General features: G+C 35.4%; 2 protein-coding genes across 4 annotated transcripts in view; both read left to right on the plus strand.

Annotated features, from left to right (window-relative positions):
• The first annotated feature begins 605 nt into the window (after positions 1-605).
• Positions 606-13235, plus strand: LOC127863415 (uncharacterized). 2 transcript variants are annotated; one of them, XM_052402946.1, is made up of 7 exons: positions 606-893; positions 2695-2782; positions 5530-5648; positions 7638-7722; positions 9170-9294; positions 11555-11681; positions 12518-13235. In XM_052402946.1, the coding sequence occupies exons 1-7, from the start codon at positions 724-726 to the stop codon at positions 12578-12580; spliced, it is 777 nt and encodes a 258-aa protein (XP_052258906.1). In that variant the 5' UTR covers positions 606-723; the 3' UTR covers positions 12581-13235. The 2 variants fall into 2 exon arrangements, with proteins under 2 accessions (XP_052258906.1, XP_052258898.1); XM_052402938.1 differs by lacking the exon at positions 7638-7722 and adding an exon at positions 7197-7287 and having other exon boundaries at positions 607-893.
• Positions 13236-14242: 1007 nt separating this feature from the next.
• The window catches only part of LOC127863446 (uncharacterized), a 453451-nt gene continuing 442610 nt past the window's right edge, over positions 14243-25083 (plus strand). For both annotated transcript variants that reach the window (XM_052403181.1, XM_052403188.1), the window contains exon 1: positions 14243-17023. The gene's annotated coding sequence lies outside the window, so the exon portion shown is untranslated. The remainder of the gene's footprint in view (positions 17024-25083) is intronic.

Below are 25083 nucleotides of genomic sequence, written 5' to 3' on the forward strand. Positions count from 1 at the left end.
TTAAAGGGATCTTTTCACGGTTTGGTAAATTGACAAAATTGAAAAAAGTTGTTTCAGATTCGCAAATTTTCGTTTTAGTTATGATATTTGTGAGGAAACAGTATTACTGAACATTTACCATAGTCCAATATAGCCATTATATGTATCTTTTCACGATTTGAAAACCAAAAAATTATAAAGCGTTGCAACGCAAAACGATTGAATAATTTAGAGAGTTCTGTTGTTGTCGTTTAAATTTGCGAAACTACGAAGCTTGCTGATATAGGGTATAAAATACATCAACTGTGTATACCCGGCGGAATAGCCAAGAAGGCTAATGCGCTTTTATTTCAGACTAATTCCAGGACTCCAGGGGTCACTGGTTCGAGCCATGGTACCGGCTACTTTTTTTCCTTTTTTTAATTTTATTCTTGATTTTTTACTAGAGCTTTTAAGATCCAATGTTTACATTTATCAATATAAAGCATTTAATGACAAACTTCAAAATATGCCAAAATCTGTGAAAAGGCCACTTTAATATCAGTAACACAATTATATCTATCGACCCGTTATGTCCGTTATCATTGTACTGTACATCACAATTATCAATAAGTATGAGATAAGTTTCGCCCGAGATAACAACTTACCCGTGTATCACATGAACTTACACGCTTCGATGAAATTCTCCAACACTTACCTCCGACACTTCATGTATACATACACGCACACTCGGACGAACGCAAGATGACAGGTCGGCGCCATCTTGTGTACTGGTCACTGTTGCTAGGGGTCAGCTGGCTGGGGTCAGTGTGTTGCCAAGACGACTGCATAGGGCAGGACCAGTGCTCGTGTCAATACTCAGACGGGCGGGGAGTGTACTTGAACAGTCTTGGACATACGGACGGCACACCCGCGTGAGTCGTGTTTTCATTTGTTAAATATCATTGTTGTTTTGCGTTTACCTTTCTTTTGAGACACTTTTTTTGTAAAACGTGTTTTCAATAAAACAGTTTCTCGCTGGGAAAAAACACTTAAGCATTCACTATGCAAGTTTATCAGTAACTCATTATACCATAAGATCAATTAACAAATTGATAAATAAATTATCAGGTCACTCACTCGCTTAGTTACTCGCACACTCGCTATGTCACTCACTCACTCGCTTAGTCACGCACTCCTCGCACATTCACTAACTCCCTCACTCAGTCACTCACTCGCTCAGTCACTCACTCACTCGCTCACGAACTCAATAGCTCGTTCGCTCGCTAGATTGATCGATCGATCGCTCACTCGTTCGCTCACGCACGCACGCACTCACTCGAATATAAATTGACTCATTGCCAATATTTATAATTCTGAGCATGCTATAAACATTGTATGCATTTTTATGGATATGTTGTTCTTGCTTTTGTATTGCTCAATAGGCATAAAATAATGATTTCTTCGTTTTTGAGCCATAATAACGCAATGAGCTGTCGATGAAAGACGTAACACATAAGTTAGTTTTTCGCTCGTATTTGTTGGCTTATTTCTGGCAAATAATATAAAAAAAACACACAGAGCGAGCGATGGCCCTTTTCTAATAATTAATAATGTATTTAACATGGTCATATGACATGACATCTGATTAATTTACATGCAGTTGACAGTCGGCCACGTGAAAGATAATTTACAGCGTCATCATGTTTTTTTCCCATTTAAATGTACTCGTATTTGTTAAACGCGAGGTCACGTCGCTTGCTAGTCTTGCTAACGTGCTTAGAATCGGCCTGTATAGGTGACATTAAGTAAAAGTAATTACAACATAATAATTATGCTCCTCTTCTCGAAACGCATTTTCTCAAATAAACATCCCTTTTATTCACAAAAAGCGAAAATTACTAAATTTGTAATGTGTGTAACGATGCAGTTTTGAATTCGGCGGTAACAATGTTAAGAAATTACGTAAACGACGATTGTTGTAAATTCGTAGTGAATATTGAGTATTGAATCGTACACACAAATGAAATAATATAAAAATATTTAAGCATGAATTGTTGTTTTAACATAATGTATGTATGAGCCTTGTTCTGAAAAAACTGGGCTTAAGTCATGTGCGTAATGGTTTCTTGTTCTGAGAAAACTGGGCTTAATTCATGTGCGTAAAGTGTCGTCCCAGATTAGCTTGTGCAATCCGCACAGGCTAATCAGGGACGACACTTTCCGTTTTAATGGTATTTTTAGTTTCAAGGAAGTCCCTCCTTACCGAAAATCAAGTTAAGGCGGAAAGTGTCGTCCCTGATTAGCCTGCGCGGACTGCACAGGCTAATCTGGGACGGCACTTTACCCGCATGAATTAAGCCCAGTTTTCTCAGAACAAGACACAATGTGTCATGCCCGACAAGTCAGGGGCCAAACTTTCCGCCTCGATTTGATGTTCATTTAGAAAGGACATCATTAAAAAATCGTAAAAGCGGTAATTGTCTCCATGATTCGTTCCTACTATGTCACGACGATTAATTAACATTCGCTAATCATGGACGATACTTTCCGCCTAAACCAGATTTTCGCAAAAAGAGACTATTTTGAACGAAAAATAGCATAAATGCGGCAAGAACCGTCCTTGCGGAGTGCACAGGCTAAGCTGGGACGACACTTTACGCACATGCATTATGCCCAGTTTTCTCAAAATGCGACTCATATATTATTGACCAGCATTCTTACTTTGTTGTGCAGGTTTAAGGACATTAAAGGAGATGACGGCAGCGTATACTCATACAACCCGTGCTATCCTTTCTCCGAGGGCGGTTGTGAACAAGTCGCGGTAAGTCACCGTTCGCTCAATCAACCTCCACGCAAAGATTTGACTGGAACCAGCATAGCTGAATCAAAACCCTGCCTTCATAACCAACCACTTGATGATAGCTTATCTACGTGGTACACAAGTTTTACCGTTGTTATTTTTACTTTTTTTTAAAATTTAGTTACCTTATTTTTTTGCTATGAACCTAAGCGTATACATTATTTTCAAAATAAAAAAAGATACTACTTTTCATAATATAGTACTTAACAACAATAAAAATCCTACCAAATCTTGTAGGATTTTTTAGATGGTCGCTTAGCGACCGTCTAAGGTGGTAAGTCTAAAATTCAGGTCGATACGCCTTAGCTACTAGGAGCCCAATACCCGCTTACTACGCGTATCCGCGCGAGACAGAGTTGTATAATTTATGCAAGAGGTTTGAGTTCTCCAGTTATATTCATTCACAAATGGAAACATGATATTAATATCGTGTTAAATGCAATAGTTTCGAACGGTGCTTTCATAGAAAAGAATCAATAAACAATGATCGTATTGCACGTGTCGCAGAGGAGATTGTTAATGAATAAATAAAATAGTCCACTTTCTGCAGCGTCTTCACATGGTTTGGCCTACATTTATACGACATGCATGGTCACCAGTATCCATTTGATATTTGTTAGATGATCCATTTCCTATATTTATTTTCCACAACTAAAATATATTTGTATCTTTATACACATGTAAAACAGACAAGTTTAGTTAATTTCTTTAAATATTTACAAGATGATACGCATCCTTTCTCATAAACATTTGTGTTTTTTTTCAAACCACGTCATGAATTTTGTTAGATTGTATGTACACGACTATTTACCCTATGATCAATTTCTCTGAACTCGATCTTCTAATATATGTGTACTATCGCATGGTTAAGACTGACGATGTACTATGCACAAGTCGTAATAAATGTATGTTCTGTTTTGCCCTTAACCCTATTATGCCTATCGTCTAGAAAAAAAAAGCCTTGGCAAACAGCGTAGACCCAGATGAGACGCTGCATGATTCGGCGTCTCATCTGGGTCTACGCTGTTTGCTGAAAGGAATTTAGAATTTTAGAAATATTCTAAATATAGAAATAAATATACTAGACATCCCTAATTTTGGAAATAAATTGATCCAATTTAGAAGGATGGGAAAGTCCACTAGGCATAAATGGGTTAAAAGTTCGCAATTGTTCAAGCTGGTGGAGCAAAGCTCGTGCTTGTTGACAAGTTACATATTAAATTGTAATTTTTCCTCCACCTTGGCTTGAGCTTTGCAATTGATTAATAACATGTATGTTAATCATGTTTTATCATACCGCTACATTTATATCTACCTGATATATATTGCTGCCCGATATATATTTTATATCAGTTCAACAGGATATTGGTATATCAGTCGATATGTGTTGGTAGGTCATATTACTCGGAACTATAACGTTATCATTTATAGTAAGTAGAATCAGATTAAACAAAACAAATACTTTGATATCAAGATGATCTATATTAAATTTACAAGCAGCGACACACACAAAAACAGCAAAACACACACACATTATTTTCAAATAATAAGCGCAAGTGCTCATGACGTCATTATTATTATGTCAAACGTCAAATATGATAATTTTTATTTCCGCTAAAATTGAAGCGTCGTAGAGATTGTTTCCATTATTGCTTATAAAATAGGTAAGTAGCTACATAACTCATATAAAAACATTTAAAAATCCAAATCCTTTTAGATTAGCTCTTTTTACTCATATCTACGTTGTTTCGATGTACCCGTAAAGTAGACTCATTCGAAAATGAACATCGCCCGGACCGGACTGTTCGGTTCCAGCGATTGTCTTTTTTTTGCCTAATTGGGAAAAGTATTGGTACCGCGCCATTGTCGCAAAATTGTGCGAAAAACACTGACATTGGGAAAATCAGCAATGTGAATGGGAGGTAGTAAATTCCGCCATTTTACGAAACTTTGAGTCACCTCGAACTGTCCCCAAGTATGTGCGTAAAACTACTATAATTTGGTCGAAATCAAAGAAGATGGCGAAACTAATATGGAGCTGAAAAGATATATGTCTAAATTATATTTGCATTCACTAATTATTAAACTGAGTATTGCTTTACAAATATTCATGTTCTTAGGACCGACATGTGTAATTAAATGGTTATATTTTATTTTTTTTTAAAACAGGCTGTAATTTGGAATGAAATGCCTTTAAAACCTGACTTTTTGGGGGTTTCTTTTTATTTTGGATGCAGAATATCATTGGAAATATGCGAACAAAAAAGAACAACAGAAAATCAAAAAGTCATATCGCAGGTCTAAAACTTTAATTAAAATTGGTAAACGAATGATTAAGTATAATGTTATTAAACGTGAATTTAGCGTAAATATTCACGGATACGTTTTAGTATATTTTCCTACCCGGATAAAATTGTAGTTTACATAAGAGTACCCGGGGTACGTTTAAGAAGCACCCGAGCCGACTATGACCAATCGAGCTTTAAGCAATATAGGCATCACCACAGCAGGTTTCTAATAAACAGATTTCAAAATGTAGTCATGAAATAATCAGAAAAAGCATGATCACGGTCGCTAAATCACTTTTTAAGCGGAAGAGAAAATTGACTCTTTCGAAATAGTCACTTCATTCGAATGGTCGCCGGATGATACAAACTGATTTAGTGTAAAGTAACCTTTAACCTCTTGTAATGTGTCGTCTGCTCCAGGCTTGCCAGACTAACAAAATCGAGCAGTCGAGTGACATTGGCGACCAGCAGACGGCGCAGTTTGGCGCGGGAGATTCCGGTCTGGAAGTTGGATACACGGCGGGTCGCGGACTGCTCACGTAAGTTCTTATTGGATACACGCCCGGTCACGAACAACTCACGTAAGGTTTTATTGGATACACGGTCGGTCATGAACTACTCACGTAAGTTCTGATTGGATACAAGCCTGGTCACGAACTACTCACGTAAGTTCTGATTGGATACAAGACCGGTCATGGACTGCTCACGTAAGTTCAGATTGGATACACGGCCGGTCACGGACTGCACACGTAAGTTCTGATTGGATACACGGTGGTCAAGTTCTGATTGGATAAACGGCTGGTCAAGGACTTATCACGTAAGTTAAGATTGGATATCCGGCCGGCCATGGTCTCCTCACTTCAGTTCTGATTAAGTACACGGTCGGTCACGAACTCCTAACTTATGTTCTGATTGGATACACTTTGCGCGATGGACTTACGTAAGTTCCGATTGGATACACGGCCGGTCATGAACTCCTCACTTAAGTTTTGATTGGATACACTGCGGGCCATGGACTTCTAACGCACGTTCGGATTGGATATACCGCGGGTCATGGACTTCTAAGCACGTTCGGAATGGATATACCGCGGGTCATGAACTCCTAATGTAAGTTTAGATTGGATACACTGCGGGTCATTAACTCCTCACGTAAGTTCTGATTGGATACAGTGCGGGTCATTAACTCCCCACGTACGTTCATGGCTCGTATTCATCAATCAATTCTTAGACATTGATATAAGAATAAGAATATTCTTTAAATAGAAATTTCTAAGAATGTGCTTTAATTTTGATTTATACAAGCAAGTCTCCTATCTCTGATCTGATAAAGACCTTAAAATTCTCAGTTAAGATGTATACGTTAAGTTGTCAGACTCGTTCACATGTATACGTGAAGTTGTTTGACTTTTTCACATATACACGTAAAGTTTTTTTTACTTGTTCACATATATATGTGACGTTTTCTGATTTGTTTACATAAATCCGTGAAGCATTTTTTTCCAATTAAATTTAATGTTATGTATAAAAAAACTATGGTTTTAAAATCATTCGGAAAGTAACAATATTAAGAAAATAAGTTACATGAAAAAATATTTCATCGGAGTTTGAACCCGGGTCATTTTGTAGCGAAAACTGACCCGATTGTCGGGTCAGTCAGGGTGTGATTCTTGCTCTTGGAAAACCGGGCCAAATGCATGTGCACAGGGGCTAATAAGGGACGACTCTCTACGCAGGTGCATTAAACCCCGTTTTCCCAGAACGAAAATCAATTATTGAAATTCACCGTTGATGTTTGTTCATAATTAAGGGACAGCGATATAAGCTGCTTTGCTTCTGGATTTAACACTTATGTATGTTACATTCATTCATATGAATCACGCATACATACATAACAATTCCAGTTAATCAGTCATATGTGCATATCCTTAAACTTGTACATAAAACAAGTGATAAACATGCATGTATACATACATGCATAAGTGTTAAATCGAGAAGCGAAGCGAAGAAGCCCTGCGCAGTCATTGTTGACATACAAGCAGTTACAGATTTTGAAGAGAATTGCATGAAATTTCTTTCTGACATTGCAGCACCACTACAGTCCAACTGGAATGTGACATACATGCATGCACACCCATAATGACTGCGCAGGGCGGCGGTGCTTCTGGACTTAGATCATATGTACGTATACACGCATGCGTATCACTTGTATTGATGAATACGTGCATTCATATCTCTCTTATACATTATACACGAACATTTATCAATCATATTTACATATAAAATAGCTTGTACATAAACACAAGTGATAAACATGCATGTATACACACGTTCAAGTGATAAACATGCATGTATACACGAATTAAAGTGATAAACATTCATGCATACATTAATTAAAGTGCTAAACATGCATACATACATAAATTCAAGTGATACACATGCATGTATACGTACATATGAGTTCTAGACAGCCCTGTGAGGTCATTGTGGGTAGTAAAACCAATTTATTAAATCATTTTCTGAAATTGCAGCGCCACAACAGTGCAGCTGGTATGTGACTTACATGCATGTAAACCCATAATGACTGCGCAGGGGGCTACTGGACTTAACTCATTTGTACGTAGACATGTCTGTTTATCATTCGTTTGTGTGTGTACATGCATGTTTATCACTCATATGTTCGAACACATGCATGTTTATCACCCATATGTACATATACATGCATGTGTATCACTCGTATGTTCGTACACATGTATGTTTATCACTCATATGCTCGTACACACGCATGTTAATCACTAATCCACTCATACGTCCGTATAAATATATGTTTATCACTTGTATGTATGAATACATGCATATTAATACTCATTTACAAGTTGTGACTTTACTTTATATGGAGAACGGTTTAAAATCGTCACATCATTCAAATATTTGGGTTTAACTTTATTTAAAAACGGAAACTGGTATTAAACAATACAATAAAAAACAATACAATCAATGGTATAAAACAATACAATCAATTTCAGATCACGGTAACATAATACTTCATCCACTTTTATCGGTTTGTAAATAATATGAATTCCCAACTGAAATCTGGGGATATTATTCTTGAAAAGAACTAGGGATCATTCATGCAAACTTTTTTTTAAAGAATTAAAATACACAATTCAATGTGTCATCAAATCTTTCAGCACTGTATGACGAATTAGGAATAAACCCTTATTCGATAAAGGTAAATTAAAGATATTGAAATATTGATTCAAAATAATATCATGTACATGTACATTGAATAACAGTTTCAAAAAACAACATATGCATTACTGCTCCATGATGCGGAACGAAACCTAACATACAACAATAGAAAGTGTGCTTACCAACTCAAAACAATACTCAAGCTGCTGGGTTTAACGTATATATGTACTGATCATGAAACCTAACAGAATAAACAAACAAACACTTACAATCTCATCAAACACCAATATTTTGTGGCAATTACAATTGCTTATTAAGACCTTTCGTAAATGTTTATGTATTATGTATGTTAAACGGAGCCTCCCTTTAAATGAACACTTTTTAAGTAATGACTTCACGTGTAGGATAATGACAGTCTTGAGCATTGATACAAGTTTTGATGACTGACAATTTGGAACTACTGAGATGAACAAATAATAGTTTTTATTCCAAAAGAAGTTTAAGAAAGCTTAAAACTCCCAAAATCAGTTTAAGCAATTTTAAAACTCCAAAAGGAGTTAATGGAAATTTAAAACTCCAAAATTACATTTATGCAAGTTTAAAACTCCCTAAATGAGCAAATACAAGTTTAAAACTCCCAAAATAAGTTTATGCAAGTTTAAAACTCCCAAAATGATTTAATGCAAGTTTAAAATTCCCAAAATAAGTATATGCAAGTTTATAACTCCCAAAATAAGTTTTTGCAAGTTTATAACTCCTAAAATTAGTTTTTGTAAGTTTATTACTCCCAAAATAAGAGTATGCAAGTTTATTACTGACAAAATAAGTTTATGCAAGCCATGAAAAGAGATTTTTGTGATTGCGCCTACAGACGCTGACATTGAAGACGGTGTGCGCATGTCCGGGGGCGTGTAACGAGGCCGGGCCGCTGAAGCCTTGTACAGGAGGAGGAGGGGGAGGAGGAGGGATTAGTGGCGGAGTGGTGTTTCTCATTATGTAAGGAACAATTTTATTTCGGGTCACCTAATCCTGTGCTGCGCACACTTTGACGCGTGTACACGTAGTCCCTTAGAAATCAATTGGAATTGAATACCTTTATTACTTAAATTAAATTGTAAAGGCTACATGTCCAAACCATGAGATACTAATGAGCAGCAAACCGCATACAATCTGAACAGCCTGTTAAGTAAGTGCAGGCCGTTATGGTTTTATGCTGTTCTCATAAAGCAATTTACACATTGCTTCAGAATGGTAAAAAATAGGTCGACACTTAATACTGTGCTAATTCGAAAAGTTCATAAAATATTGTCCTATATAAAGATACAATATGAGCATCTCCCTAGAATAACCAGGCTTAATGCATGTTCGTAAAATGTCATCCCAGGCTTAATGCATGTTCGTAAAATGTCATCCCAGGCTTAATGCATGTTCGTAAAATGTCATCCCAGCGTAGCATGTACATTACACAAGGCTAATCAGGTACGACACTTTCCGCATAGACTGGCTGTTTGTTTGAACGAGAATTTTTTTAAACAAAAATACTATGTACATGCGAAAAGTGTTGAACTGCGCATGCTACTCTGGGACGACACTTTATGCACATGCATTAAGCCCGGTTTTCTCAGAGCGAGAATTAGATTCATTTTTTAATCAAGGTTTTTGAGCATTTAATGATCAATATTATACAATTTGCTAATAACATACATATTGAAACTATCAATTAAGCGATTGAACATACGATCCTTCAATAGGAAATATGATATTCCAATAATAAAATTAATAGGTTGATCAAGCGAAGAGTCGTATAACCACGGTGCCTATACCACGTGACTTTTTCGAATCTGTGTTGGGAGAATAAAGCGCGACCCAGTTAACATTTTTAAGGATATCTTTTAAAATATTTCACCATTTTTAATCGGATAAAGTGGAGAGCCCGCTCACTCGTAAGAGTTTTCTATAGGTATCGTGATGTTTTCAAACAAATAATTTTTTTTCAGTAAAATGCAACCGCGCGTTTGAACGGTTAGAAAATGTCGAATCAGTCCCCACACTTCATATTACAAATGCGCGGTTGCACTTTACTAAAAATACTTTGTTTTCAAAGATCAATATACCTTTAGAAAACTCTAACGAATGAGCGGGCTGTCCACTTTATCCCATTAAAAATGGTGAAATATTTAAAAAGGCATCATTAAAAACCTTAACTGGGTCGCGCTTTATTCCCCAACACAGATCTTAAAAAGTCACGTGGTATAGGCACCGTGGTTATCACTACGGAATAAACTTTACGGTTACTGACGCAAGTAGGTCATCTTGTGACGATATTTCTCTCTGAAACACGTATGAGTCTCGGTAATATGGTTGATCGTAACATTTTAATAGTAACTGGGCTATACGAGTGTTATTAATTTGCAATAATTTAACTATTTTATGGGGCTAAAGATGGACACAGATTGAATCACACAACCGCTATGTAAATTCGCCTTAGTTTAGCTCGATTGCATAGAAAACCTAAGGCTTATTTGAAACGCTCTCGAGTCCGTGTCCTGGGCCTAGAACCAGTACTTGATGTCTATGGGGGATATCTAATGAACGCTCCCACAGTGGGGATCAAACACGTGACCTCCCGATCGCTAGGCGGACACCATATCCCTTACGCCTATCTTTTATTTAATTATCTACTACAATTACCGTTCTCATAAAGTCACGGTTCTGCTCATTAAATTGAAGTGTCTTGCCTGTTTATTGCTATTGAATCTGAATCGTGTTGCTATGAGGTTAACTTTTATTTACCTTTCAATGTTTCACGAAACATTATGGGCCAAGCAGTTCTCCAGCTAGGGTTTGATAAGGGCAGGGAGCTTTGTTTTGTCAAAAGGGCACTTTCGAGCGCGCGGACGTATCTGGAATGCTCCTTGTTGCGTATTAATTTATATGTCATTAATATTTAGTAGAATATATTATTCCCATTGTTGTTAAACCATTAAAAATTAAATGTCTACAATAAGGAATAAATTAATTACAATTTAATGAGAGATTTATAAATGATCAAACCTTAAAAAAAAAAATATTTTTGTAATAAATAAAAGGGCAGCACTGGCCGAGTGTGAGGTTAGGGTCTCCTCAAAATCAGTAAACATAAATTATCTCCTGATAATATTTCTAAAGTTTCATAATTTGACAAAATCTGTATTGAAAACGTTAAATTTTCAAGAGCCCTGTTCATTTATACTTTTTTTCTGATTGCCGTCCACAGATTTGCTTGCTTGTTGCTCATCTACATCATCGGCGGTGTTTCATTCATGAAATTCGTGCGCCGCGCCGAGGGGAAGGAACTCTTGCCAAACTACGGATTTTGGTCCAACCTGCCTGGATACATAAAGGTGAGGTACCTGGAACAATATCATCGGCGCTCTGGGGAAACGGGACTTAATGCATGTGCGTAAAGTGTCGTCCAAAGATTAGCCTGTGCAGTCTGAAGTTAACGTATTGAATCGCGCTTTACAAAAAAGGGCATACTGCAGTCCGCAAAGGCTAATCAGGGACAAAACATTCCGCCTTTCGCTAGGATTTTCACTGAGAAAGGACTTACTTTGATATAAAAATATCGTACACGCGGAAAGAGACGTCACTAATAAGCACGTGCGGACTGCATACAGCCCCGAATTTATTAGCGCGGCTAAATTATTTTAGCAGATTCGTGTCCTCCTGGTAACACACTGTCAGCAGGGGTTCGAATGATTTGTGACCACTCTCAAGTATAGACTTCTAGTACTCGTTGTTTGCATTAGACGTTCGACCAACGTGAAGTCTAATACGGGAGGTCTTATGTATCTATCATTATACATCATAATGCAGCCGAAAAGTCTTTTAGGGGGTGATGGCCCTTTATGAGAGTCTCCCGGTGCATTTATAAAGACGTTATACACACACACTATGCATTTTATCTTGATTGCGTTTAAGAGAAATATCAACGGCTAAATACCATGTTGCAGTGCACTGTTCCCCCCCCCCTGCATTTCTTAGACGACTCCCATTTGCACGAAATCGCGTGGACCTACAAAAAAACTTTGAGAGCTACGAACTTCGAGCCAAATGATTCATAATATAAGTATTTCTTTACTTTAAAAAAAAAACACAAAATAAATTAAAAAAAAAACCCTTAAACATCAACAACACAAGTGTTGTTTAATTAACATGTTGATTTTTTATGTTGTAGAGTGGAACGCTATTCGTCATTAGTCCATGTAGGAAGAAATCTGCGTCGTATAACTCCATATAGCAGCATACGGCGAGTGAACGCTTGACCGGCACAGGCTAATCTGGGAACACACTTTACGCACATGCAAAACGCTACGTTTTCACAGAACGGTGCTCATATCAACAGAAGTTTCATCAAGTGTCATGTCATCAAGAGTCGCGTAGAAACATTCAATGCGTTTTTCGTTAGTTTAATGCCTGATATGTGATTGTTTGTATATATTGAACATTGTTTGTTGATTATACATTTAAATTACCGGTATATATTTTGTCAAAAAATCGTTATACTACTATTTAATTCTGCTAAGGAGTATATTTAATGATGCGATGAGAACGATGCTAACTGATGATAGCCGATGATAACCGAGGATAACTGAAGGTTAACGATGATAGCCGATAATAACTGAAGGTAACCGATGATAACCGAAGCAATGGAAGTACTCTTCAGAGAGAGGGGCATTATTATATTTTTGATTGCGTTATTATTACAACGAGCAAGCATTTTGTAATTTGTTAAATACATTTTAATAACCACATACCGGTAATAGCAGAATTTTCGATAAAATAACCGTTACCATGGCGATTCAGTTTTTTGCGTCTGTCATATCTTGTCCAGCTTGTAACTTCATCATCGATGTACATCTGAAATAAAATACCAAAAAGCATCACTATTTGAAGACGGTGTTGTCGAGTGCAATGCATGTATGCATAACTAAAGAATCATAAGGCCAAATAAAAAAATAGTCTAGGTTCAGGGAACATGGCCAGAAAAATGAAGGAGGGTAGGTAGGTTTTTCTTTTTTTTTTTTTTTTTTTTTTTAACCAGTCGACTGATTTCAGGGTGAAAAAGGGTCAGTTAATGCACCCATGATTGTTTAAACACTGACCAAATGATTAACATTGCACATGTGGTATTTAGTCGTTGTATATTATTCAATATTCCTAGCTCTTTATGCACTTCTTCAGGGCTAGCGCTGGCCCAAAATTTCTTTGAGCCAACCATTTTTTGTTTGTCTGTCTGTAATAGTGTGACCTTCATATTCAAAAGTGAACAAGCCATCTTTATCAGTCTCTGGTGTTTGGGGTGTGACCTTCAGAATTTTTTTCATCATGGGACCTGACCTAGTCTCCGACAGGTGCTCAAGAGTCTGAATAGTGGCTGTCAAAAGGAGGGTAACCTCAGAATAGCACAAGTCTTTCTTCTGGTACATTTTTTTATAAAATGGCAATGGGTTTGAGCGCATCGCACAGGAAGTGAGCAGTGTACATACATTTGAATGTTGCTATTGGTTTGTACAGGCTAAGGGCGTCACAGTACATTGATTTTGATTCATTATCAAAGCGAAGCCAATTGTTGTCAAGTTTCCATGACTCTTGGAATGCTCTAGTGTTTTGTGTTTTAATTTTTTTTTTATGACTCTTTTTCGTCCAACGACGCTTTAAGGTTAAAGACGCCATGTTAGCGACTGTAGAGACAAAGTGGTTAATTCCATTTTTATAGTAGACTAGATGAATGACTCTTCCTATGTGTTAAAAATACGAAACTTTAATTACAATAAAACCGCGCGTGTTTTTCACATTTTCATTTGATTAAAATACGCTGCTGTCAGTGAGCATAGTGTGCGAGTAAAACAAACAAATTAATTAATTATCATCTTTTCATTTGATCGGAAATTGACAGAAAGTTGTAACATCATCGACATAGACCTAATTATTTAATTATCACTTTTAAATTCAGATCAATAGACAGCTTGGAAATAATTAAATTATTGTCACGCTTCTTTTCATTTTTAATCTTTAATAATACGACATTTGCGACCGGCCGCTATTTTGTTTGCAGACGACAATTTTAACTGTGTATTCAAAGTGCACAGTGTCTGCGCATGAATTACCGAATATTACTCCATAGCTCCACCCATTTTTACATTTCATTCAACAACGTTATTTCATGTGTAAGCGAGCTCAATGTTGATTGGCCAGCTAGCATGCGCACTTCAATAACAATAAGGTCAAGCAATGTCTCGTATACAGGTGCAGACCGGTTTTTGTTCACTGTTCAAATTGCGAACACTTTCATTGAAACAAAGAGAAAAATATAGAAAACCAATCCAGGTTTAAATGGTGGCTGTTTTCAATGAAATTTTACGAGATTTTAGCATTTTCGCCATCAGATTTTTTTCCATGGACCAAAAAATCGTTAGGGTCGGGGGCAAAAAATAGGGTCGGTCGGGTTCCCTGAACCAAGACTATTTTTTTTTTGGGCCTAATCACACTTACAGGTCAGTTGTTGAATACTAGTATGAAGATTTAACAGCTGGACCTGACTGTAACTTTCCGATGAGTCTGGATATGTTAAATGAATAACTGAAAACAAACAAAAACTTAAATATTTACTCCCAAAATCGTCAAGGTATTAATTCAATCATGTATTACCGTAACCTTTCAGATCTGGAGGTTAGTTGTAAAAATCGGTTGGGCTGTAAAGGAAATACATTTATTAATAGAGTAAAGCGTCTGGAATGCATTGTAATGATAATTTTTAAAGTACGTGTATTTTCTTACAAGGCATTTAAAAGTGATATTATAGGCATTTTTCACTGTTAATTTGAGCTGAAAAGAATTAACAACCAAAAGAGTTAGTTAAAATGTGGTTACCGACCAATTATCTGCAATTCATCTTTCTTCTAATTGTTTATAAAAATATATATTATATTCGATATTTTACATGAGTCACCCAGTCCTCTAAGCCGAAATGATACGTTCAACAAAATAGTGTCCTTGTGTCGTATGAACGAATCTGCACTAGAACTAAATTTAGATTCACATTGAAATCGAATCATTTTCATGTTCAAATGCATTATTTTTCTCTTTCCGGGATATTGTTTTAGCATTATAGTATGTTGATGCTGCATTAACAAATATTATTGTATATGAAGTGAAAACACCACACATGAAATAAAAACGGTTGCGATATACACCTATAAATTGTGAGATGCCCATAATATAACTTTAAATAGGCTGAACAGTATTTAAGCCTGACAGACACAGAGGAATCGCGTTATATCTGACCCGAAGAGGTCCCGGATTGGAATCCTATGACTTTCATTCAACTATTTTACTTGACATTATAATTATTACAGAATACGCCACACATGACAGTATGTTTTGGTAAATTGATTTAACGACACTTTCAATACCAAAATTACAACCTACGCACAGAGATTTGTCTGGAACAAGCACTTTTTAAAATAAGAATTTCAACGAGTACATAACATACAGATTTTTGCTGCTTATGGCAGTGTGAAATACACCAGAATTACTTTATTTAATAAGTCTGCGTTCTTGTTTAACAATGCATTGTGCACTGCACGGCTATGCACGGTTATACTAAACGCAACTTGAAAGTTTGTCACCGATTTCAGACGTATTCAAGGATGTATTCATATACCTTAATTAAGATATCGGCACAAACTGCAAGGATACTTGTCTTTATGCACTTAAAATTTTTTCACATATATTTCAATAACTTCAGATATTTGAACAAATAAAGTTCTTAACGGCGTGTTCACATTCTTCCAGCCTGGAGCAAGACTGCCACTGATTTGTTCTCAATTTGTGGCTAAATGGATAAAAGATCAAGCCTACGAAACAAGAGAGAATGGCGTGAATGGAATACATCCGTGTCATTGTGTATTTTTTGTAATCTTGTTCTCCATCTGAAATTTAAATATATGAAGATCATCCTATTTGCTAGAAAGGTAATTCGGAAAGTTAACACTTATTCTTCCCAACCGGATCCCCTTCCCGTCCCTTACATGCCCACTCATTTTGGCCCAAATATTCACATCTCTCATCTTGTCTAGCACTCCAATGGTCGAACAATCATAAAAAATCGTTTTCTTATCATGCTTGTAGATGAATATTTGCAACATAAACATGCCAGTATCTGTGCTTTTACCATTTAAATTATACTAATTCCAATTCCGAAAGGATCCCATTATAATACTGCAAACGTTTAAAGCATTTTTTTAGCCTTTCTTTTTCCTATTGCAAGCCTGGCATTATTTTAACGATCGATATGTTGTTTCATTAATTTCAATAAAAGGGCATGTCATGCGAATGCAGACACCAGTACAAACATCGTTTTGGCAGCCATATTTCGACAAAGCATTTCTCGACAAAAGCCCCATACAACAGAAAACACAGAAGAATGCAATTTACGTCATAAAAATACTCAAGATACATATAGGTTATTATAATAGCCACATATTACAAGTCTAAAATTGTAAAATTGCTTTTATGCAAGAAGAGAAAAAAACTCTTTAGAAATTACGAACTACTGAGGGATATTCGATGTTTTAGTTGAATGTAACCTAAGATGGCGTCGTTTGTCAACGCGTTTAGTGAACGAACATAAAACATACATTTTAGTAACGAATATAAAGCTTATAATGTAATGACACAGGTAAATATTTGTTTCTTACATCTATTAGTTTGCAATAACTATAAATTTACGATGGTTTTATAACTACAATTTCAATTTCTCAAACAAATGAATCGTAAACTGTACATTTTGTCAAGAAAGATGAATGAGTTGCTCCCCTTTTCTTGAAGTATCTCTCTATCGTACGGTGACCTAGTGTAGAGATTCACCTAAATATCGATTTGTTTACATCAATCAATGCGCTTTAGGTAGAGAAGTTGTTCACCATTGCATAACCTAAGGCGCAACTCATTTTGCAAAATAAGGTAAAATTGCTTTTTTTAATGAAATATTCAAATAAACACCCCCCCCCCCCTCAAATGTAGAAAGAGTGTGTCTTTATGCAAAGGTCTAGATGTGTGTGCACTATTTATCATCCTATTTATGTTATAGACAAGTTAATTGTTATTGTTTACATTGGGCTTGTTTGTGCATGCGCAGTCACTGTTTGGGAAAAAGCGCTGGTTACTGATACGGAAAATATATGCAATTAGTCATTTTTTTAATAAGAAAATAAGTCAGAACTTCTTAGGCCACGACTTTTATATTTCTTGGTTTACAAAACCGCCGACCCTAATTTTTGGAAAATGGGAAAAAAAATAAAATCGGAAAATCGTCTTTTTTTTAAATATTTTATTCCCGACCGCACTGCAAAACGAGCGAAACGAGAAAAAAAACGATCCGGTTTGAGTACGGTTGCGAATAAAATCAAGTAAGTACAATCAACGATTGGTTCACATATATTGCAGAGATCGGGATGTTTTTCAATGTGACACATTATGTACCAGTCCTTTTATGGGCACTTGTCAAAATTTATTTCGGGTAAAAATTACAGACAATAAGAAAATCAGCGTCAGTAAAATGTCGACCCCATCAAAATTTATTTCCGAGTCTGTGACGCAACTATATTGTTTAACATGTTAATTATATTAAACAAACCCGATATTATAGTAGATAAAAAAGTATTTGGTAATTAGTATAAATAATCCAATAAAACACTACCATTATTTACGATATATGTGTTTAGGAATTTTGTAAACACGTCCGCCATAGTTTATAGGAACTGTACAGAAAGTTTGGAAATCGGAATAAATCGGTATATCTCGGAAAATCATTGATAAATGTATTTGTCGTTTCAATGCTTAGGACCGAGTAATTTCGGCAAATCGGAACTCAACTTGCGTAAAACACTAGCTCAATTAACCGTTAAACTCCGCCTCCGTTCTCTGCAAAAGATTCGAAGGCGGAGCTATGCACGTGCTTTTTTAAATTGGAGGATTGCAATTGAGAAACCAACACACGATTGGTTCGGCATGTTGATTGCTAGACAAAGGAAGCCAATTTTTTCGGCGCGAAATTTGTCGCTTTATTGCTTCCGACAGAAAGCGGCTTTCCTTTGATGACGTCAAACTGTCAATTCACACAGACTGCACATTTTCGGAAGACTTTAACTGACTCCTTGTTTACAATTCCAGTAAAAAAACATTTGCTAACATTAAACTTTGGATTAAATTATCAAAATAAAGCAAAAGCGAAGTTGACAAATATGATTAAATTAATTCGCGTCAGTTCAAATAAGACGTTTTGCGTTGTAAATCAACGAGTTTTCATGACAACAACAACTTTGACAAACATTACCGCGACGACGCATGGATCGATCAACCTCGATTTTTTTTTCATGTACAATCTCATAAGTCGAGTAAGAGCAAACACATACCGGGTAATTTGTGTATGAGTAGTTTATCTTATATAAGATTTATGCAACGGGCATCGCATTGCGTAATGGTGCGCATCCAATTATGGAAATGAAGCGCAGTTTTTCGTTTTAATGAGAGAAGAACGCATGTCATGTAATGGAGTGTTTAAAATTGCCTGATGTTACAAAAGGTGCTGTTAGGACTCATTTCATTTAAAGATATAGATGTGTTTAATTGCATAATTTGATTTTTTGACTCTGTGTTAGGCCACGACTTTTTTTTTTATTGGTTTACAAAAATTATTTTGAAAATGGTCCATCTGGCGGTCGAAAAAAAAAAAAAAAAAAAACATTGGAAAAAAAAGTTAATACTAATAACATCAGAACAAAGACAACATATCTTTTATAACCTTAACACAGAGACAAAAAATCAAATTATGCAATTAAACACATCTATATCTTTAAATGAAATGAGTCCTAACAGCACCTTTTGTAACATCAGGCAATTTTAAACACTCCATTACATGACATGCGTTCTTCTCTCATTAAAACGAAAAACTGCGCTTCATTTCCATAATTGGATGCGCACCATTACGCAATGCGATGCCCGTTGCATAAATCTTATATAAGATAAACTACTCATACACAAATTACCCGGTATGTGTTTGCTCTTACTCGACTTATGAGATCGTACATGAAAAAAAAATCGAGGTTGATCGATCCATGCGTCGTCGCGGTAATGTTTGTCAAAGTTGTTGTTGTCATGAAAACTCGTTGATTTACAACGCAAAACGTCTTATTTGAACTGACGCGAATTAATTTAATCATATTTGTCAACTTCGCTTTTGCTTTATTTTGATAATTTAATCCAAAGTTTAATGTTAGCAAATGTTTTTTTACTGGAATTGTAAACAAGGAGTCAGTTAAAGTCTTCCGAAAATGTGCAGTCTGTGTGAATTGACAGTTTGACGTCATCAAAGGAAAGCCGCTTTCTGTCGGAAGCAATAAAGCGACAAATTTCGCGCCGAAAAAATTGGCTTCCTTTGTCTAGCAATCAACATGCCGAACCAATCGTGTGTTGGTTTCTCAATTGCAATCCTCCAATTTAAAAAAGCACGTGCATAGCTCCGCCTTCGAATCTTTTGCAGAGAACGGAGGCGGAGTTTAACGGTTAATTGAGCTAGTGTTTTACGCAAGTTGAGTTCCGATTTGCCGAAATTACTCGGTCCTAAGCATTGAAACGACAAATACATTTATCAATGATTTTCCGAGATATACCGATTTATTCCGATTTCCAAACTTTCTGTACAGTTCCTATAAACTATGGCGGACGTGTTTACAAAATTCCTAAACACATATATCGTAAATAATGGTAGTGTTTTATTGGATTATTTATACTAATTACCAAATACTTTTTTATCTACTATAATATCGGGTTTGTTTAATATAATTAACATGTTAAACAATATAGTTGCGTCACAGACTCGGAAATAAATTTTGATGGGGTCGACATTTTACTGACGCTGATTTTCTTATTGTCTGTAATTTTTACCCGAAATAAATTTTGACAAGTGCCCATAAAAGGACTGGTACATAATGTGTCACATTGAAAAACATCCCGATCTCTGCAATATATGTGAACCAATCGTTGATTGTACTTACTTGATTTTATTCGCAACCGTACTCAAACCGGATCGTTTTTTTTCTCGTTTCGCTCGTTTTGCAGTGCGGTCGGGAATAAAATATTTAAAAAAAAGACGATTTTCCGATTTTATTTTTTTTCCCATTTTCCAAAAATTAGGGTCGGCGGTTTTGTAAACCAAGAAATATAAAAGTCGTGGCCTTAAGGTTATAAAAGATATGTTGTCTTTGTTCTGATGTTATTAGTATTAACTTTTTTTTCCAATGTTTTTTTTTTTTTTTTTTTTTCGACCGCCCGATGGACCATTTTCAAAATAATTTTTGTAAACCAATAAAAAAAAAAGTCGTGGCCTTAAATGAATTCTAAAACACAATACATTAATTTAGAACTATATCACACCACACCAACATCGGCTTTGGAATAAATTGTATTGTTATTTGTTGTAATAATTAGCGTAAATGATCAACACCATAAAATTGTTATTTGATTTGGAAGCCATAATGCGATATCTACAATCTGTCAAATGTTTTGTGACAGAAATAAAGTATTTTATTGAACAACAAATAAATTACCCGGTATGTGAATTAATATTGGAAACGTTTATTTTCAATGAACCGCCATTTTATTTGACGAGTATTAGAAATATGCAAAAACTTGTTTAGTCTTTTGTTCCTTCTATATTATAAAATGTATTTTATTTAGACCAAGAAAGTGCATTTTTCAAGGTTCAAGATACAAGTGAAAGCATCATTAAGCTTGCTTAATTACTGGACAAACACCTTCCTACCTGTTGGGGGGGGGGGGACACATTGGGTCACTAATGTTTATGACACTCGTATTGATAGTTTGATAGTTAGTATCTCTCAAACAATAGGCCAATTATGGGGAAGATTACATGTGTCGACGCGTATCATTATGAATACATGCAAATTATTTTTAAAGTAGACACACTAATGTTTTTGACACTTGTGTTGATAATAAGTATCTGTCAATCAAAAGGCCAATTAAACGGCAGATTACATGTGCCAACGCGTATGAACACATGCACATTATTTTTAAAGTAGACACACTTTCCATTTGTGCATTTGTGCATTGAAATTTTTGTGTACATTCATGTTGGACATGTTGATTTCATATCTTCACATGCTTAATTAGCTAAAACAGAAATACAATGTTATGTTTTATATAAAAGCTTTTTATTACAAATAATGTAATTGAGTTTCAGTGTGTTTTGAGGATTAAATTAATTGTGGAAATATCAGTAATTTTCAACACAATCTTTCTATATAGATCAGCGTTATGCCAACCACCTTTTGCCAACCAGTGGGCAGAGTCTGCATATAGCTGGTGTGCGTGAGTCGGCGTGACGTCATTCATTAACTCGTCTCCAAAAATAACGAAATATCCCTTTTAGACGTTCTGAAAGCATACAAAATTTGATGAAAATGATATATCATGAGATTCAATAAATATAAAATAAAATTTGGTATATCATGAGATTCAATTAATATAAAATAAAATTTGCAATCACCATTAAAATACTATATGAACATTGTTGGAATATTGACGATACCTAAGAATATTAAGAATATAATTTTATTATGGAAATTCCCGTTAGATATTTTTTATCTTTTTGACACCATAAACAAATTCAAAATATACTATAAGATAATTGGTGAAGATAAATACAAAATTAATTTGCGAGGAATACATTTTTCTCATGAATTAGGAAGTCATAAACACAGCGCTGTTAACTGTACTTTGTTGTTGATGCATTACTTGTTACCCTAACAGTTAACATGGTGTCAACAAATCTCTGTCAGAACATAACATTGGAACTTCATACGTAGATCACTGCTGGGAATCACTGGATATTAAAAGTAAAACAGAAGCAGTTCAGATGATGTACTCAAAACCGTTCAGACGATGTACTCAAACAAAAAACGTTCAGTACTATGTACTATTTTCCAAATTACTCGCAACAGATCTAAAAAAGCTTAAACAACGTGGACAACCTTGTACGAAATATTATAAGCATGTTAGAAAGCAAAAACTGTTATATTTATTTGTTTGTTTGTCATATTGAATAGCAAACGCGTCAAAATAAAGTATGTTCAGACGATATGCAATTTTCATTGTTTTTTGTGTCTGACTGTTGGAGAAAACTACAGAAATCTCAGAAAAACGACAATTACCAGAGTACATAAGGAGACTAAGCGGGTACTTTGCGCATAGTAATCATTAATTTAGATATTATAAAATATGAGAATATTTTCGTTATTAAGCGAGAGCTTTTTCCGCCATTTTGTGCGTACGATGTACTTTTGTGATCACGTGATTTCCCGCAGTGTAGATGCAACTTGATGAATTTTACACGGCTTACCCATTTTTGGGTCACTAGGTCAAAGGTCAATGTCACTGGGACCTCTAAAAAAAATTCTGACAAGCTTTCATTTATTCTAAACAGCACCTGCAGCCAAGCCCCTTGGCACCTGCTATGTGGTGCTTTTGTTTATATTTTGTTTTAGTGATTATAAAGCATTTTTGTCATTGTCTATAGTAAACCTTTAGTTATTTGTGAACTTGTGTTCAACATTCTATAAATTGAGAACTGTGAATATAAACATATTTTACCTTATACTATTGCATTGTTATCACTCGTGATACAATTAGGGAGGTAGATATTGAGAATAAGGACAACTGTTTACGCAGTGTTTTTTTTCACCATTTTGGGAATGGGGCCAGGCCCCTTTGAATTGGGGAAATTAGCGGCGTTTTGACTAAAATTGGGAATTGGTGTTGTTGTTTTGCAAAATATGCTTCAAAATTGAGAATAAAAGTGTGTCCAGTATTATATTTACTATGCTTGAACTTGGATGGGAGATAACAAAATATTGAGATCTAAATAATTTTTTTTTTTTTTTTGCAAACCTTCCATTGGGAATTTTTAGCTTCCATTTGGGAAAAATGTATACTTTTTTCCAATGGGAATGGGTCTGCTTACCCGACCCGAATGTGAATGATAAAAAAAACACTGTTACAATTATATAAAAAATATGTTTAGTGAATAGAATTTTTAAGTTCAGATGGCCTAATGCCTATTGCAACAGAGAACTTTCCTTTGGTGTGACATATTGATATACTTTGTCCCCCAAGCAAGTAGTGAATTATATGTGTGAAATAATAATACACTTATGTGAAAATACTGCAGAGCTCAAGCCGGGGATTGAACCCACGACCTGACCAGAGTGGTAGTCAGACACTTAAACCAGGTCGCTAAACAGCTAGCCCAACAGCAAGGCTGTTGGAAGTGACCTTATTTTCACTACAATACTACGTCACCCAAGCAAGTAGAGAATGATTTTGTTTATATTAAGAACGAGAATGCCCTGATGACATCTCATCAATTTAATTGGTGTATTTTGTTTCACTATCAATAGAGCCATGAAAACACCTCAGTAGCTGATAAATGTAATGCTTAATGAACTCTTGAATAGTCAAAGAACACACAAAACACAAATATTTTCATTAAGCTTCATTTTTTGCATTCTAAAAAAACACAATTTTACAATTGTGATTGAGACTTCTACGTCATGTATCTATGATTTCTCTTGTAAAGCAGACATAGCAACCCATTTTATTGAGATAATTTTTATTTGAGTTCAGTTTTATACTAAATTATAATTAAATTTTAATAAAACAGTGAAATTATATTGGGTACAGGGCTCAACATTAACGGTTGTCCGATGGCCCCTGGCAAGTAAAAGTTTGGTTTGTGCAAGTTATTTTATAATCTAGTTGTCCGCACAGGCAAGTGTAAAAAAGAACAAAGAAAAATGTGTGTTTCTGTGGTTAAATGGTACAAATAATCACGAACGATTATACTAATGCACGAATTTACCTCGGCAATTGTTGTTTGGGGAAGTCCGAACTAACTACGCATGGTGCGCATGCATTTCCAAACTTATTTTTAGAAACGCTGTAAATGGCTTGGGATTCCAAACATCGGCTTTCAAATGCTATTATGTTTTTCTTTTTCATTACTATTCAGTTACATATAACATCGTTGGTGTTTTCAGTCACATAGAAAACTACTAAAATTATTTAACTATATAAAAACAACAACAAATAGCTTCGGTATATATATATTTAATATTTTTCGACATACATTTTCAACAATCTTTGTTCACCTGTTGTTTACAGTATTGTTAGCAGACGAGAAATGTCTAGTTTATTTAGCTTCGGCTTAATAAGTTACTGCAAGTCTGCAAAGTGCAATAAAAAATGTATAGAAAAATCATCCGAAATGGCCAAAAAGTACGAATTAAGTGAAAACACAACTATTTACCACAATGGAAAAGTGAGTTTGAATGGTTGAGGACCTGTGTTTGCTGACAAAGACGTGGAGGAAAGTCTAATTATTACATTAATAATCAAACATTGGCACAAATTTACATTTAGACTTTAATTAGACTTTAATTGCTGTAATCATTTTGTTAAATGTGCAAAATAAAAAAGGTTCTATGGTGTATCATTTTGATCTTTATTAAAAAATATATGAGGTTTACAGTTAATGTGATATTTCATGTTTGGGCAAGTGGCTTTACGTTCAGGGCAAGTAGATTTTCTAAGTACTTGCCCGGCAGGGCAAGTTGGTTTTTAGGTTAATGTTGAGCCCTGGGGTAGCAATCGGGTAGCAATGTT

This window comes from Dreissena polymorpha, chromosome 1, assembly GCF_020536995.1.
Source record: "Dreissena polymorpha isolate Duluth1 chromosome 1, UMN_Dpol_1.0, whole genome shotgun sequence".
NCBI classification, from domain to species: domain Eukaryota; kingdom Metazoa; phylum Mollusca; class Bivalvia; order Myida; family Dreissenidae; genus Dreissena; species Dreissena polymorpha.